This window comes from Tachypleus tridentatus, chromosome 13 (genome assembly GCF_004210375.1).
Source record: "Tachypleus tridentatus isolate NWPU-2018 chromosome 13, ASM421037v1, whole genome shotgun sequence".
Lineage (NCBI taxonomy): Eukaryota > Metazoa > Arthropoda > Merostomata > Xiphosura > Limulidae > Tachypleus > Tachypleus tridentatus.
This window is the reverse complement of record NC_134837.1, coordinates 50077670-50093410: the sequence shown is the minus strand read 5'-3', so window position 1 is coordinate 50093410 and position 15741 is coordinate 50077670. Positions and strand designations below refer to the sequence as shown.

Below are 15741 nucleotides of genomic sequence, written 5' to 3'. Positions count from 1 at the left end.
TTTAAAAACCCAATGAAAGTAATCAGAGGAATAAAAAATATCAAATGCATTTTCAAAATACAAAATTGAGAGAAATTATTTTCCTTCCATGGTAAAAGCTTAAAAAAGAAGAATGCAAAAAAATTAATATATAAATATCTATGTATATGCATGAAACATTTTTTTTTCTTATTCTGGACCAGCTATATCTTACTCGCCTATAACTGTTTGTGAAACACATTTCACATTGTTATGCACACATAATTTCCACTCTTTGCTTAACACAAGGTAAACAAATTATTTTTAAACCAATGGATGTTGATATATGATCACCCATCAAAGCAATGTTGTAATGAGGAATTCATTTGTAACAAACCACTCTATAACAAGTAGATTCCCAACTGTGATATTTCTATATATTATCCTTAATTGTACATGAAACTTCTGCACTGTTTTATACAGAAAATGCTACTACCAGCACCATTAGAATATATTACAGTTGCTTGTTAGAAGCATTTATATTTAAATGATAGATTATAAAATAATTATGAAGTATTCCCTTGGTTTTTATATATCATTCCCATTCAAATAAGATATCTGATAAGATCAAACAAATACCAAACCTTTCTAAATGTTGTTCCTGTTGGTACACCCAATCAAGCTTCTCTCAATGTACTCAAGCATTAAGTGCACTAAATGAATTTTCAGTTACGATTGACTCACTTATAGTTTCCCAACAGAGATCACACTGACTCAGACGTGTGTACACTTGTATAAAACACAGTGGATCCAAAACACTTAAAGAAGAGTTAGTATCTAATAATAAATGCTAATTTTCTAATACACATAGCACAATCTTTGCTTATTTAAGATATAATTACAAGCAATGTTCAAATATTTGCATCAAAATATGCAATTTTAGAGCTTTTATCTCACCCAGCTGAATTTTTATAATAACAAATTAAGGTTACATTTAAAAGTTTTGAAATAAAATCCTCATATTTCATAAACGAATCCAATATCAAAATATAAACTTCTTCATTATGAAATGACTTAAAACTTTATTTTAAGATCCAGAAGAAATGTGTACACAACCATAACACAATAATCCCCTGCCACACTAAAACCATTCACCAATTACCACCTCAGGCAATCATACAAATTACAAAATTGTCAAACATTACCATGATAGCCAAACTCAGTCTAATTAATCAGAAATCACTTCACTATGAAACTGTGTCAAATTTTATTTCTATTATCTTAAAACTATGTTGATCTATAATCATTTTCTAAAAGTTAAGAGAAATCATTCAATTTCACACAATCTGTTTTCTAGACTTTCATGTAACAAAGGTAGGTTAACTATTATTTAGATGTTGCTAATTACAAAAGTTATCTCTGAGAGTATGTTGAAAATTTTGCACTTAAATAATAATAAAAAAAATTTATGCATTACAACAATCCGTACATTAGTGTTACCATCTTGAATAAATATTTTTGTATCTTTATTACAAAACACTAAGAAATCTATAGTTAGCTTCCATTAAAAAGTGTTCATACAGTCAGGAATGACAAATATTATTCTCACATATAAGAAAACTTCAAGCCAGATACAATAAGAAAAACATTCCAACGTATAAAACATGCATCTCTGATGACCTTAGAGTCTTAAGTCTCATTATACAATATTTTCAGTAGAACATTTAAAAAAACTGAATATTTACCTAATCAGAATATTGAAACATTGTTAGTTGAAACATTAAATATCTTATACAATCACACTAGCTATACAATCGTTCGTTTTCTGCAACACACTGTACTTCTGATACTATTCTTAAAAAATTCGGTATTTTCTGAAGCTAAATTTTCACCTGTCAAGTCAAAATTTGAGGAACTATATATAACTTGCAACAACAAAAAAAAAAAAATATGAAATGGGACCAGTAGAAAATTACAAATGAAACAGGAGCTTACAGCTCTTTAGAAACAAAATTAGGACAAGTATACATGTCTCTGGATTTAAAAAAAAATTGAAGTTATTATTGGCCTGCAGAATGTATTAATGAATTACTTCTTTTTAAAAATGCAGACCAGTCTGTAATGTAATATCAGTTTTGTTAAAATTAATTAACAATGTATAAGAATAGCCTTGTGTTCATTACTGTTTCTTTTGTCCCTTATGCCTATCCTAGTCCAACATTTTTGGTTTTATTGTGTTCTCACTGTTTTTCTGGTTAGTTATCCAGGACGGATCTTTTAGATTCATTTATACTTTGTAGTTGACCAAACCAGACACTTTAGGTTCAACTGAACTGCTGTAGCTAACTAGAATAATCACCATGATTCATCTTTGATTGGGTTTGGCCAGAGCTATTTCATTTCAGTAAGAAGATCAATGCCATGATATCACATTCCGTTGGAAAACTGCAAGATCAAAGCACAGAATCAGAACAACGACAAGAAAGTTATGTTCTGTTGAAAACGTGAAGAATCAAGATAGATTTCTAAATATTATTTCAGTAACTTTACATTGGAAAAACTATAGGATATAGATAATAACTCAAAAAATATATATCTGTGTTGTTAGATAAATTGCAGGATCAAGAAAATCCCAAATAAGTGTCTACCTGTTGGAAAATCATAGGATTACAACAGATTCTCCAGAAGTGTGCATTTTCTAGAACTGAAAGAACAATGGATGGATATTGTACAGAAGTTCTTTGGTTGACACTGAAAATAGTGCACATAATAAAGGAACAATACATAACAGCTGTAAAGATCTTGAAATTAATACATAAAAACAAACGTGTATGCTGCTTACATTAAATTTTCTAAAGATAATACATAACCCTTACAATATTCTATGTCAGCCTTCCTCTACAAACAGCCTCTGTTCCTGGAGTCCTAAATGACTGGTTGTTTCACACCTTTTCCAACCATGGTAAAAATTTCTAGATTTAACACTTCATTTGTCTGAAATGTATTAAATACATTTCACCTGTTTAACTTATTTACACATATACCAACTAGTACCTTCATTAAAAAAACAAATTAACCTTACTAAGGCATTTTCTAAATTTATCTCACAAAAGAAAAAAATTAATGCTTTCTTTATTTGTACAAAAAGCTCCTTTTATCTTTGAAAGACTCTACAGTTTTTCTCAAAGTCAATCTGATTGCATACTATTAAAGTAATACAATTAACCACTCAAGACAGAATATCTTTGGGTGATGTCATTTCACAACACTTCATTGCTTTCACAGGAACATTTTTGACATAGTGGACAATCCACGTCCACTATTTTTTACTTTATTTAACACTAAAATAGCATTTAGTAACATATACTTTTCAAATGTCATGATAACTTCATTCCTGAGCAAATCCTTCAGTCTCTTCAATAGCAAACGTCAACTTCTCCACCAGTTGTTCGTAACTTTTATAAGGAGGCAGGTCCAGTCTGTTAAAGCAAGTGTGACTACGTGGAAGCCAAGTTTCTTTCCCAACTTTTTCTATGCAAAAACGCTGAGGCCCACTGCTTCCTAGAGATGAAGAAAAGTTACTTTCTTAGAGGGGATATAGAACCATTTAATACAGTTCTTTTTGAACAAATAAATTAAAAATTAAATAGGTTTTTGTAAATTAACCAATATTTTACAACATTAACATATTTTTCTAAAATTCACAAGAGTCAGAGTTACCCATTAGTTCAGCAAAACCACCAACTGGTACTCTACAAGTTCCTGTTACAAACTGCAACAATCTGGAACGTTTTTCATTATCCATCTCCCTGACGAACTGCCAAAACCAGATCACTTGTTTGCTGTTACGAGTATAGTGTCGATAAATGGTGTTACGATGCCAGTCTTCTATGTCCACTTCTTGCATCCCACAAAGCATAAGCTAAAAAGGTTCAAAAATGTAAAACAACAATCAGCTGTTTTCTGAAATATTTTTAAAGATTCAAACTGTAATTCCTTATAAAATTTACAAATAGTCAAAACCATGGTGTTTGGTAACAAAATTCAATCAATAAAGATTAAATTTTCTAAAGAGAATATGTAACCTTTACATTAACATCAGTCTTCCTTTATAAATGACTACTTCCTGGAGTCCTGGAAAACTGGTTATTTCATGCCTTTACACTTAATAAGATACTACTTGGACAATCAAGAGATATGTCTTTGATACTTATGAGTTAAATAAGAGATAATACTTGAACAATTATAAGTTCAATAAGATATATTATCTGGTTATTCAAAAATTGAACAACATACATTATATGTTCACTCAAAAGTTTAATAAATTACTTTATATTAATCATTTTAGCATCACATATTTAACCATTATGAATAAGAAAAACAGAAATGGTAAAAGTAGTTTCTAGATATGTTTAATCTTAAAGGAATAGCTAAGCATTAGGGTCTTACAATAACAACATAAGCAAAATCACCTACAAAAAAACATCATCTGTATGCACAAATTTTGTGTTATTGTTCCATAACTAGGCAATGTGAGGTACACAGAAATTCATTATTACCTCGAGCTCACGCTCATCAAAATAGTGCAACCATTCCAAAGGCAAAACTTCATTAAAACCATCCAGAAAAGCTTTTGTTTGTTCTTCTTGTCCTCGAGAAAATCTCCAGTTGGTCATCATCCTACAAACATGAACATATTAATAAACCATTCTTTGTATCTAAAGTTTAACTAGGCAGTAAAAAATGTTTATCACATAAAACATTGCCATAATATAGATCAATTCATCTAAAAGTAAATTACATGTCATTTTGAAACAACTTTCAATAACCTTTTTAAGATATTCCAACTGAAAAATTTAGAAAGGTAAATTATAACTTCATGAAGTATATGATAAGCAAACCCTAAATAAATGAAACATAACTCTAACACCACATTCTAACTTTAACATATGCTTTTAAACAAAGTTCAGTCACATACAAGACACAAAAGTTAATTTTTCTTTCTTCATACACTTCAATTATATCAATACCTGAGGTATTCATCTTTGTTCAGTTCATCTACACGGATGTCAGTTCCACCTGGCTTTAGTTCATGAGACTGAATTTGGCCAAGGATGTCAAAATCAACACTGAAGAATAGCTCCAGTCCACATTCTTCTATATTGTTCTCTCTTGCCATTAAATAACCAATTATAGACATTATGCATTTTTCACAAAAAATGTAAAAACTGAGGAAAGTCAACACTTTTCTAGGTTTTCTCTCCCAAATGTAAACATAAATACAATTAATCAAATGTTCAGAAATAACTGATGTCAACACTATTGGAAAGCTCTAGTCTACATTCTACTATGCTATTTTTCTACCACAAAATAAACAAAAATCTTACTGTACAGTTAAAACTATTGTTCACAAGTAACTGATAAACTGTTGGAAATTTACAGCCAACACTCATCTATTTGATTCTTCCTATATCACACCGCACAGACAGGAGTTGACAAAACAAACACTGTAGAACAGTTTTGTTTTAAGTAAAACAGCCATTACACATCAAACCATACAAATGTTCCTCCCCTTTAATAGTTTCTGATGGCAATTTATGGTCCTCACAAGATGAACACACTACATTTTAATAACTAATGATAAAAACCATATTCTGTATTTGATCTTAAACATTAACTTTATTACAAAAGAAAACTTTGACTAAACAGTGTGCATGAACTTTTTTGGCAAAATCTTACAGAATATCATTCTACTTTCATTAGTTTTTATATATAATTATAATAAAAAAGTTGCAGATAAGCGTGGATTCCTACTTTTATTTCATTCATAACATGTAGTCTTGTTTTGGTTTACATAAGTATATAATTGAATTTAGATGAATTTTCATACTTAATCCAGACAAGTGAGTTATAAAACTCTGGGTCAACGCTCTCTATATCCTTCATGGTCAGTTTCTTCCCTAACATTCGTTTGTAGAAAGGTAACGTAAAGCCTGTGTAGATGAACTTTCCATGAAATAAGGCCTGAGAAATAATTTCAAGAATCACTTTGCAAAATATTTATTAAGGAAACAATAACTCACTCTAATCTCAATTATTTTTCCAAGTTTTGCTGTTATGTAGTTGGCAAAAAATAAATAAAAAATAAAAAAACTCTTATATCTTTGTAATTGTTTTCTTATTAGAAATTTGGACAATTATGAAATTGCAATCAAATACAACTATAAAAACATTTACAAAATAAATAAAAGAAACATGCATACAAATTATTTATCACAAAAGTACAAATCAATGTTAATATAATTAGACTTACAGTAAATTAATCCAAAAGCCATACAACAAGTCTAATGTACACCTGAAAACAAATCTAATAAATGACACCTCAGGTTAATGATCAGTTTGACAGGAAGATATTCTCTTTCTTACTGTCAAAACATAAAACAAGGATATCTTATTTTACACTGTTAACAAAACAAATATAATGACAGAAATGCTTTTGTTACATATTCTAGCCAACTAAAATGAACATATATTACTACCATTACAGTAAACAGTCCTCTCTCACTTTTAAGACCTTATATACCTAACTAAATGGTTCGACCAAAGACAAGAAGAGTTGTGAGTAGCAAAAGTAAACACGTTATTCAAATGTAACTTCTGTTTTAAAATTTATATTTAACAATACACTAAAAACTATTTAGAAATTATTTTATAACCTTCTGTTGTTAATATAGAAAAACTACAGTAACTATATGATTACCGACAACATCTTCTGAAAGATGATCAGTTATTGTACTTGGAGAGGTCACCCAGTAAAGTTAACATTTCTTAATTTATATTAAACCTCATTTTTCAACTTACATATCAAATTGATCACATGACTAAACATGTAGCACTTGATAGTTCTACTGAAACAAGCACTTACCATTGCAATAAATCGACCTATGAATCGAAAGTATAAGAGATGATCAGGGTTAACTGAAGAGGCAGGATTGATTTGTAAGCTATAGTTGTTTTTACCAGCATATTCAAAGAGACAGTACATTGGATTGAGAACCTCATGAGACAAGAGGAAAAACCATTCTCTGTAAGCATACATTGTTTTTATAAGAACCAAGTACCTTTAAGATGACATGAAACAAAATAAATAAGCCATCACAAATTCAGCTTTAAAGTTTAATTTCAAACTGTACACACTAGCTATATTTTTAAATCTCCACATACTGTCTAGTAGAGTAGATTAAGTCACTTAGTTTAGTACAGTAGTTAATAAGTTCACCTGGCAATTCCCCCATAATCAAGACCTTCTTCTCCTCGAAAAGTTATAAAAAGCCTTCGACGAAGTTCATGTGGTGGAACTCTCATTATCTAAGCAAAATACCAAACAAAGAAGTCTAAAATTTTAGAAGGAAAATTAAATTCTGTGTACTAGTAATTGAATACAATATTAAGTACCAGAAATAACTAAATTATAATGACTAAAATACTTTTTAACTGATACATTTACAGGATTATAGAGTAAACCCTCATCAGTGTTTAGTTAATTTACGTTATTGGTCACTCTGTCCATAAACTCCACGATTAACTGTCTTTTACTAAAAGTCAAAATACAAATGATAATTAATTCAACTTCTTATATCTAATTAATAATTAACTAATTGACATCTCTTAATAACAGAGAGATTTTAGTAACATCGAGTACCTTACGGGCCCATCACCAATGAAATAATAAACCAAATTTTCTTGAATCATTTTTTGTGTCTTTCAGAAATTCATGTAAAGCTACACAAGAACTATCTCTGACAATCATTCCTAATTTTAAGCTGATAGATTATAAGGAAGGCAACTAATTAACAGTACCACTATCAATTCTTACAGGCCCATCACTAATGAAATAATAAACCAAATTTTCTTGAATCATTTTTTGTGTCTTTCATAAATTCATGTAAAGCTACACAAGAACTATCTCTGACAATCATTCCTAATTTTAAGCTGATAGATTATAAGGAAGGCAACTAATCAACAGTACCACTATCAATTCTTAAGCTACTGTAATCAAATACCAAGACCCAATCACAACTCCTATAACGTGCCTTTGGCTTCAAAGTTACAGAAAGCAATTTTGCAGCATCAAATTATAATTCATAGACCTTCAGTGGGTCATTAAACATTTGTAAACATTAATGGTCAATTGTGGCCCAGTAAATAGCTTTGAGGAAAAGAAAATCTGGTTTACTAAATATTTTCACACATTCTGACAACCCAGTTTTGGATTGAGACACCAACAGGCATTAATAGTTAAGTTCTATCCAACTAATAAATATCGTTTGGGTTTTTTTTCTAATATTAAGAGTAAAAAACAAACTTTTTGGCACAAAGGAAAGTAAAATCTTTATTCTTTGTTCCATCCAACTAGTTTCTGATCTGATGTCTACAGTGTTTCAGTCACAAGTCCTTATGATGGTATGTGTTACTAAAACTAGTCAGCTGTAACTAATAATAAAGGTTTTTTCTTTCATTGTGCTAAAATATGCATGATTTTGTTTGTTTTTTAAAGTAAATTAGCAGTTACATAAATTGAAAGGTTCTATAAGTAGTTCTCTTTTATAAGGTAAAAAATAATATGTAAAATAACTATTGACTTAGAAAGCTGACATCTATCAATTGAACTTTCTAGGAATATTATTTAACAATAGTTATACTTTTGAATACTATGTTTCATCTATCTCTTTTCATAACATACATTTTAATGTCCAAGTACTTTTATTTTTTTCTAAATGTTCCACATCATTTGGGTGGGAACTACATAAAGAAGGGTCTAATAAATTCAAGTGATAATATTCCAGGGGGCTCTGCCTAGTGAGACACTTATAATTTGACAATAAATGTTAAGCTATCAAATTAGTAAAGGATTTATTTACTTAATTCAAAAACTAGTAAAATACTGCATCAATGCATAAACAAAATGTGGCATAGCAATAACTTTACAACTTAAATAGCCAAACCACCAAGGATACTTGGTCAACAGGAAAAGTAAATCTGAAACAAAAAATATTTATTTTTATATTTATGATCAAAAACTTTTCTTGTTTTATTGCCATACCTACCTGACTAAAAGAATCTTCAAATATATTGTTTCTTGACACAGTTATTTTTATGTGACTTGGTAAGGCATTGCACTGAAATGTAATAAAAATATTTGCTATAAGCCATATGAAAGAAGAATTAAGGAAGAAAAAAAAAAGTTCATTCACATTGTTATTTCATGATGCTACTATTTCTATGGATCCATTCAATATTATTACTATTTTAAAAATTTTTAATGAAAGGTTAAAGTTTGATATTCAACTGATTATAAACAAGCATCAGTACCATTAAGATTTGTTCAATGTACGTTTGTTAAATACTGTCAAATGTAATGATACCAGTAAAAGTGCTTCAGATAACTAAAAAACTATTATCAATGCACTTTCTGTTACAAATATACATCTTGAAGGGCATATATCATTAGAGCAGTTAATTTACTGCAAACCACAAAACAATTATGGTTTCTAAAAAACAACTAATTTAATGTATTTAAACATGCAGAATGTTAGATAAATTTAATTAATTTTTAGACAGTAAATGCTCTTCTAGTTTTTATACAGTTGTTACATTCTGTTGTAAGACTATACGATGTTTCTTAAAAGTACATAAAAAGATATTCAAACAACACTGATTCCAAAAATTATCTCACATTTTGATTTAAAAATTCAAGATGACAGCCACTTTTGAAAATAAAAACTAGGACATCATCCATATGCTTTGACATTTTTCTTCTGATAATTAACCAAAATGCATGAAATAAGCTTATCACCATCAACACAAAACTTGATGTCATATTTATACCACTTTTAGATTGTGAAATCATCAAAACTCTGTTCTGAAAAACTGTTTTGAAGAAACATTAAAAAATTCTTTTTCAACTTAAAATTAAATTCTTTTAAATTGCTTATCAGCAGGTCATATTTCATATGTACTCATTCAAAGCAAATTTGGATCACATTCATTAAATATTTCTCTTAATTTATTTTGCCAATTTCAGTAATCACCATTTTCAACTGCAAATAAAAAATGGCAGACCTGGCTAGATTTATCAGTGACACACAGTGCCTCATACTTCAAAATAATGTAACTGTTATCTTCAAACAAGGTTTCCTGACTTTCCCTCCCCATATTGTTTGTCCATACTAATTTACATCTAACAAATACTTTGTTTTCAATAAATAATAAGATCTACTATGACTGCATTAGGAAGTACTTGAAATGAAAACGCACCATCTGAAAGTGACAAAAATCAAACTATAACTTACCAGACACAACAGCAAAGTGACAATCCAAATGTGTAATAGTTTAACATAAATTTATCAATATTATGGTTGTACACAAAATTAATACATTATTTGATTGTTATTAAAACCATCACTGAATGTATTCACTTCTAAGTACTCGCCATACATATCAGTACACGTACTTTACAAGCTGCTCCGTCTCTATGAGAACAATTCAATAAAATTTTTCCAATAGTTTTGTACTTACATGACATAAATATCTGAACTGGGTGAGTTTCCACTTAAAATTTCTTTCATACGCTACAGGAACACCATACGCTCCCTTTGGCCTGAAACAGACGGATAACTAAAGTATCCTGTTTCAGAGAAAGTACACTCAACTTGTAAGCTTTACCAAGTGCAATTATTAATAATAAAATTGCTACATTCAATAGTAGTTAAATCTTTCCATAAGTCAGTCGATGTAACTAACTTTGTAATCACCAAGTAGCCACCAAAGTTTTCATAATTATAACCCTTAACACATTTTATGTATCTTCACAAAATTTGGCAAACTCTCAGAGTTAAGATTGCAAGTCTTTTTAAACAAAAAAAAATCAGAACTTTTAATAAATATTTTTACTCAAGATTTGTCCATGAATATATGGAGTCAAAGCACTAACCACTTAGAGGGTAAAATTATTTTCAGATTACAAATTAAAAATTTTAGTCTGAAAATTTTCAAAATTTCATTTGCATAACCTCTAAAATCTCCTAAATGAATATCAAATGCTTTGTTTTTTCAGCACAACTTTATATTTTGTTATTTTCTCGACCCTATCTCTAGACAGACTAAGTCAATTTAATCAATCTTGTAACCACCATGAAAAAAAAACATGAAATAAACCTAAGTTATCCTTTTTTTCATTATAAAATGATTGCAGATTGTAACATGAAATTACTATTGTTTATCTTACAGAACTTAAAGCTCATAACAGTATAGATTATTTATACTCAATTTTATTGTTCTTTGAACCTCATCTAACTAATAATCCAACCACACAAGTTGTAAATCACTGGGAAAACCTGCAGCTCACATTACTGTTTCAGATGATGTATGCTCAGAAGCATACACCACGAAGAACGGTATTGTATAAAACATCTCAGAGATATATTGGAAACTTTGGAGAGAAAAGATGTGATGGGTAAGTCATATTTTCTAGCTTATGAGTCTTTAAAAGAAAAAGATTGAAGGCTATAAGAATCACTTTCTTTTTGTAACATCTATATTAAAATGAGTCATTTATATAAACTTTTACACTTCAGAGATAGTTGGTAAGTAAACTAAACAAGGGGAGAACACCAAGAGAACAAATATCATGATTCTCATACCAAGGAAGATTAAGGACTTTTAAAAATTGTTCCTTATACAATTAGGAATTTAAAATTTATATTACATTAAAATTTGATGCTAAGCTTACTCCCATACATTGAAAATAGAGTAGTTTAATTATATTTTAAATGCAACTCTAAAACGTTATGACATGTGCACTTTGACCTACCCAGAGCAAGAGGTTTAATAGTTTAATGATAAAATGTTTACTGTTTCCCAAATACAAAAGTTAAGTTTATATGCAAAAACGGCTCGTTTGGGTTGAGAAAATATTTTACATAGAAGAACGAACAACGTTTCGACCTTCTTCGCTCATCATCAGGTTCACAAAGAAAGAGGTAACTGACCGGAAGCTGACCACATGTTAGGAAGGGGTTGTGTAACTGAGTGTTGGAATGTAGAGGGCGGTGTTAGATGTTTGAATATATAATTTTGTTTTATTATATTTAATATAGGTATAAAGGCGTTCCTTTATATTGGTTTATTTTGGGTTTAAGTTGTTGTATAAGTAAGGCTTCTTTAATTTTGCATTTGTTTATGTTTGTTTCTTTATTTAGTATTTGAGTGTTTTCTATGGTTATGTTGTGTTTATTTGACTTGCAGTGCTCGAAAACGTGTGAAGGTGACTTTTTATGTTCTTTGAATCTGGTTTCCATTTTTCTACTTGTTTCTCCAATATAGAAGTCATGGCAGTTATCACATTGTATTTTATAAATAATGTTGGTGTGGTGTTTGTCAGTGTAGTTTTTACATAGTATAGACCTCAGTTTTGTGCCTGGTTTTTGAATAAATTTGGTATTAACTGTAATGTCATATTTTGTTACTGGTTTTTGCCAAATGTTGGTTATTTTTCTGCTGATGTCGGGAATATATGGTATACAGCAGTATATGGTTTCGTGATTTTTTTGATTCGTGAGATATATTTACTTTTGTTGGTTGATTTTGCTTTCTGTCTAGGTGTGTGCATATAATGTTTTCTATGGTTTGTGGAAGAAACTTATTGATGTTGATGAAGTATTGTTTTATTTTGTCTAATTCATTGTCAATTTTATCTGGTGAGCATAGTTTTATGGCGGTGTTTATTTGGTTTCTTAGTATGTTGAGTTTTTGTTTTGTTTCATGTGCTGAGTCCCAAGGAATGTATAGTCCAGTATAGGTGATTTTTCGGTGGATTTCTGTTTTGAACTGTGTCGGTTTTTGTAATTTTGAGGTTAAGAAATGATATTTGATTGCTTTCTTCCTGTTCACATGTGAAGTTAATGCTGGGATGTATAGAGTTAATGTGATTGAAAAAATTAAGTATGTGTTCTATAGATTTGAATCCTGCAACCGTGTCATCTACATATCTGTACCAGTATAGTGGTGGATGTAATGCTGTGTTAATTGTTTGTGTTTCAACTTGTGTCATAAAAATATTGGCTAGAACTGGTGATACTGGGTTGCCCATGCTTAGGCCATTTGTTTGTATATAGTTTTGGTTGTTGAACATGAAGATCTGCCACAACAAAAAACTAGAAAAATTAAGATGCAAACAACAGAAAAGACATCAACATGACAAACCGTTGACTAACCTCATAATTAACAGATCCGACCAGCAATTAAACACAGACGAGATACATTTACTTAACAAAGGACTCAACTTCGCAATAACACCTAGATACATTCCAACCTTAGAAATAAAAACATGTTTAGAAGATCTAGCCAGGAGACTTGTGATACTTTCTACAGAAAACAAAAACAAGGAAACAACCAAAAACAACCAACAGAAAGAAGACAACTTAGATAATTTTATTGACATCCAACAGCCAAACTTCCCAGGTAAAATTACAAATTTATATTTTCCAGAAACACCTAAAAACAACATCTTAAACGATTTTTTCAAAGAATTTTCTCACAAAACCATCAACATAATTTCACAAAACAAAAAACTAAAAAACAACCTTACAAAAAGAGACATTAATTCCATTAAAAACCTAAAACAAGACAAAAACATATAAATTCTAAAATCAGATAAAGGTAACGCTATAGTCATAATGAACACGAATGAATACACCCAAGAAATGAAGAACATCCTATCAGACACGAACAAATTTAAACCAATACACACAAATCCAATAAAGACCCACGAGACGCAACTGAACACATTACTACTACAAATGAAAAAAGCCAACACAATTTCACAAACACTTTATTCCTACCTACATTAAAACCGACTTACGCACACCACAAATATACGGCATCCCCAAACCTCAAAAACCAGATTGTCCATTACGACCAATAATGTCCACATATGAATCGTTTAATTACAATCTTGGTAAATACATAGCATTGGCATTCTCCAGATATGTAACATCAGCCAGTTCATTCATCAAAGACTCTTTTAATTTCAAGTCTAATCTAAATCAACTTAATCATAAAGCCTTAATGGCCAGTTTCGATGTTATATCTCTCTTTACAGAAGTTCCAACCACTGAAGCCTGCAAGATAGCCTTAGAACTCTATATCCGAGACCCTAACCCAACTATAGACATTCCCAGTAACCAATTAGCAACCCTCATAGAATTCACCACGATAAAGACAAACTTCATGTTCAACAACCAAAACTATATACAAACAAATGGCCTAAGCATGGGCAACCCAGTATCACCAGTTCTAGCCAATATTTTTATAACACAAGTTGAAACACAAACAATTAACACAGTATTACATCCACCACTATACTGGTACAGATATGTAGATGACACGGTTGCAGGATTCAAATCTACAGAACACATACTTAATTTTTTCAATCACATTAACTCTATACATCCCAGCATTAACTTCACATGTGAACAGGAAGAAAGCAATCAAATATCATTTCTTAACCTCAAAATTACAAAAACCGACACAGTTCAAAACAGAAATCCACCGAAAAATCACCTATACTGGACTATACATTCCTTGGGACTCAGCACATGAAACAAAACAAAAACTCAACATACTAAGAAACCAAATAAACACCGCCATAAAACTATGCTCACCAGATAAAATTAACGATGAATTAGACAAAATAAAACAATACTTCATCAATATCAATAAGTTTCCTCCACAAACCATAGAAAACATTATACGCACACACCTAGACAGAAAGCAAAATCAACCAACAAAAGTAAATATATCTCACGAATCAAAAAATCACGAAACCATATACTGCTGTATACCACATATTCCTGACATCAGCAGACAAATAACCAGAGTTTGGCAAAAACTAGTAACAAAATATGACATTCCAGTTAATACCAAATTTATTCAAAACCAGGCACAAAACTGAGGTCTATACTACGTAAAAACTACACTGACAAACACCACACCAACATTATTTATAAAATACAATGTGATAACTGCCACGACTTCTATATTGGAGAAACAAGTAGAAAAATGGAAACCAGATTCAAAGAACATAAAAAGTCACCTTCACACGTTTTCGAACATTGCAAGTCAAATAAACACAACATAGCCATAGAAAACATTCAAATACTAAATAAAGAAACACACATAAACAAATGCAAAATTAAAGAAGTCTTACTTATACAACAACTTAAACCCAAAATAAACCAATATAAAGGAACACGTTTATACCTATATTAATTTAAAATAAACAAAATTATATATTCAAACATCTAACACCGCCCTCTACATTCCGACACTCAGTTACACAACCCCTTTCAAACATGTGGTCAGCTTCCGGTCAGTTACCTCTTTCTTTGTGAACCTGACGATGACCGAAGAAGGTCAAAACGTTGTTTGCTCTTCAATGTAAAATATTTTTCAACCCAAACGAGCCGTTTTTGCATATATATTTCTCTACAAGTGGGTTTTCTCGACATCACTGAAAAGTTAAGTTTGATGTTTATCTACCTGAAACAAACATTTTATATCAACTGAATGAAGTAAATAGTGCAAACTAATAGTTCCATTGCAGATCTAACTGATATTAAACACATAACCTAAATAACATCTCTTTATTAAGCATATTAAGTGTTTTAAAACACTGCAAATACTCTTTCATTAGCATCTATTTACTAAATTATAAGAAATACA

The 15741-nt window shown here is 30.2% G+C and overlaps 1 protein-coding gene across 2 annotated transcripts in view; it reads right to left on the bottom strand.

The window, feature by feature from the left end:
* Positions 1-1016: 1016 nt before the first annotated feature.
* The window catches only part of LOC143240137 (E3 ubiquitin-protein ligase Su(dx)-like), a 48402-nt gene continuing 33677 nt past the window's right edge, over positions 1017-15741 (bottom strand). The window contains exons 14-23 of one of the 2 annotated variants that reach the window (XM_076482071.1): positions 10537-10618; positions 9066-9137; positions 7238-7326; positions 6884-7043; positions 5849-5982; positions 4989-5129; positions 4518-4638; positions 3679-3880; positions 3326-3519; positions 1017-2403 (exon numbers count right to left, since the gene is read on the bottom strand). In XM_076482071.1, coding sequence (XP_076338186.1) covers positions 3347-3519; positions 3679-3880; positions 4518-4638; positions 4989-5129; positions 5849-5982; positions 6884-7043; positions 7238-7326; positions 9066-9137; positions 10537-10618 — 1174 coding nt within the window. In that variant the 3' untranslated portion in view covers positions 1017-2403; positions 3326-3346. Of the gene's footprint in view, positions 3520-3678; positions 3881-4517; positions 4639-4988; positions 5130-5848; positions 5983-6883; positions 7044-7237; positions 7327-9065; positions 9138-10536; positions 10619-15741 lie in introns of both variants that reach the window. The other variant, XM_076482070.1, reaches the window with a different exon arrangement.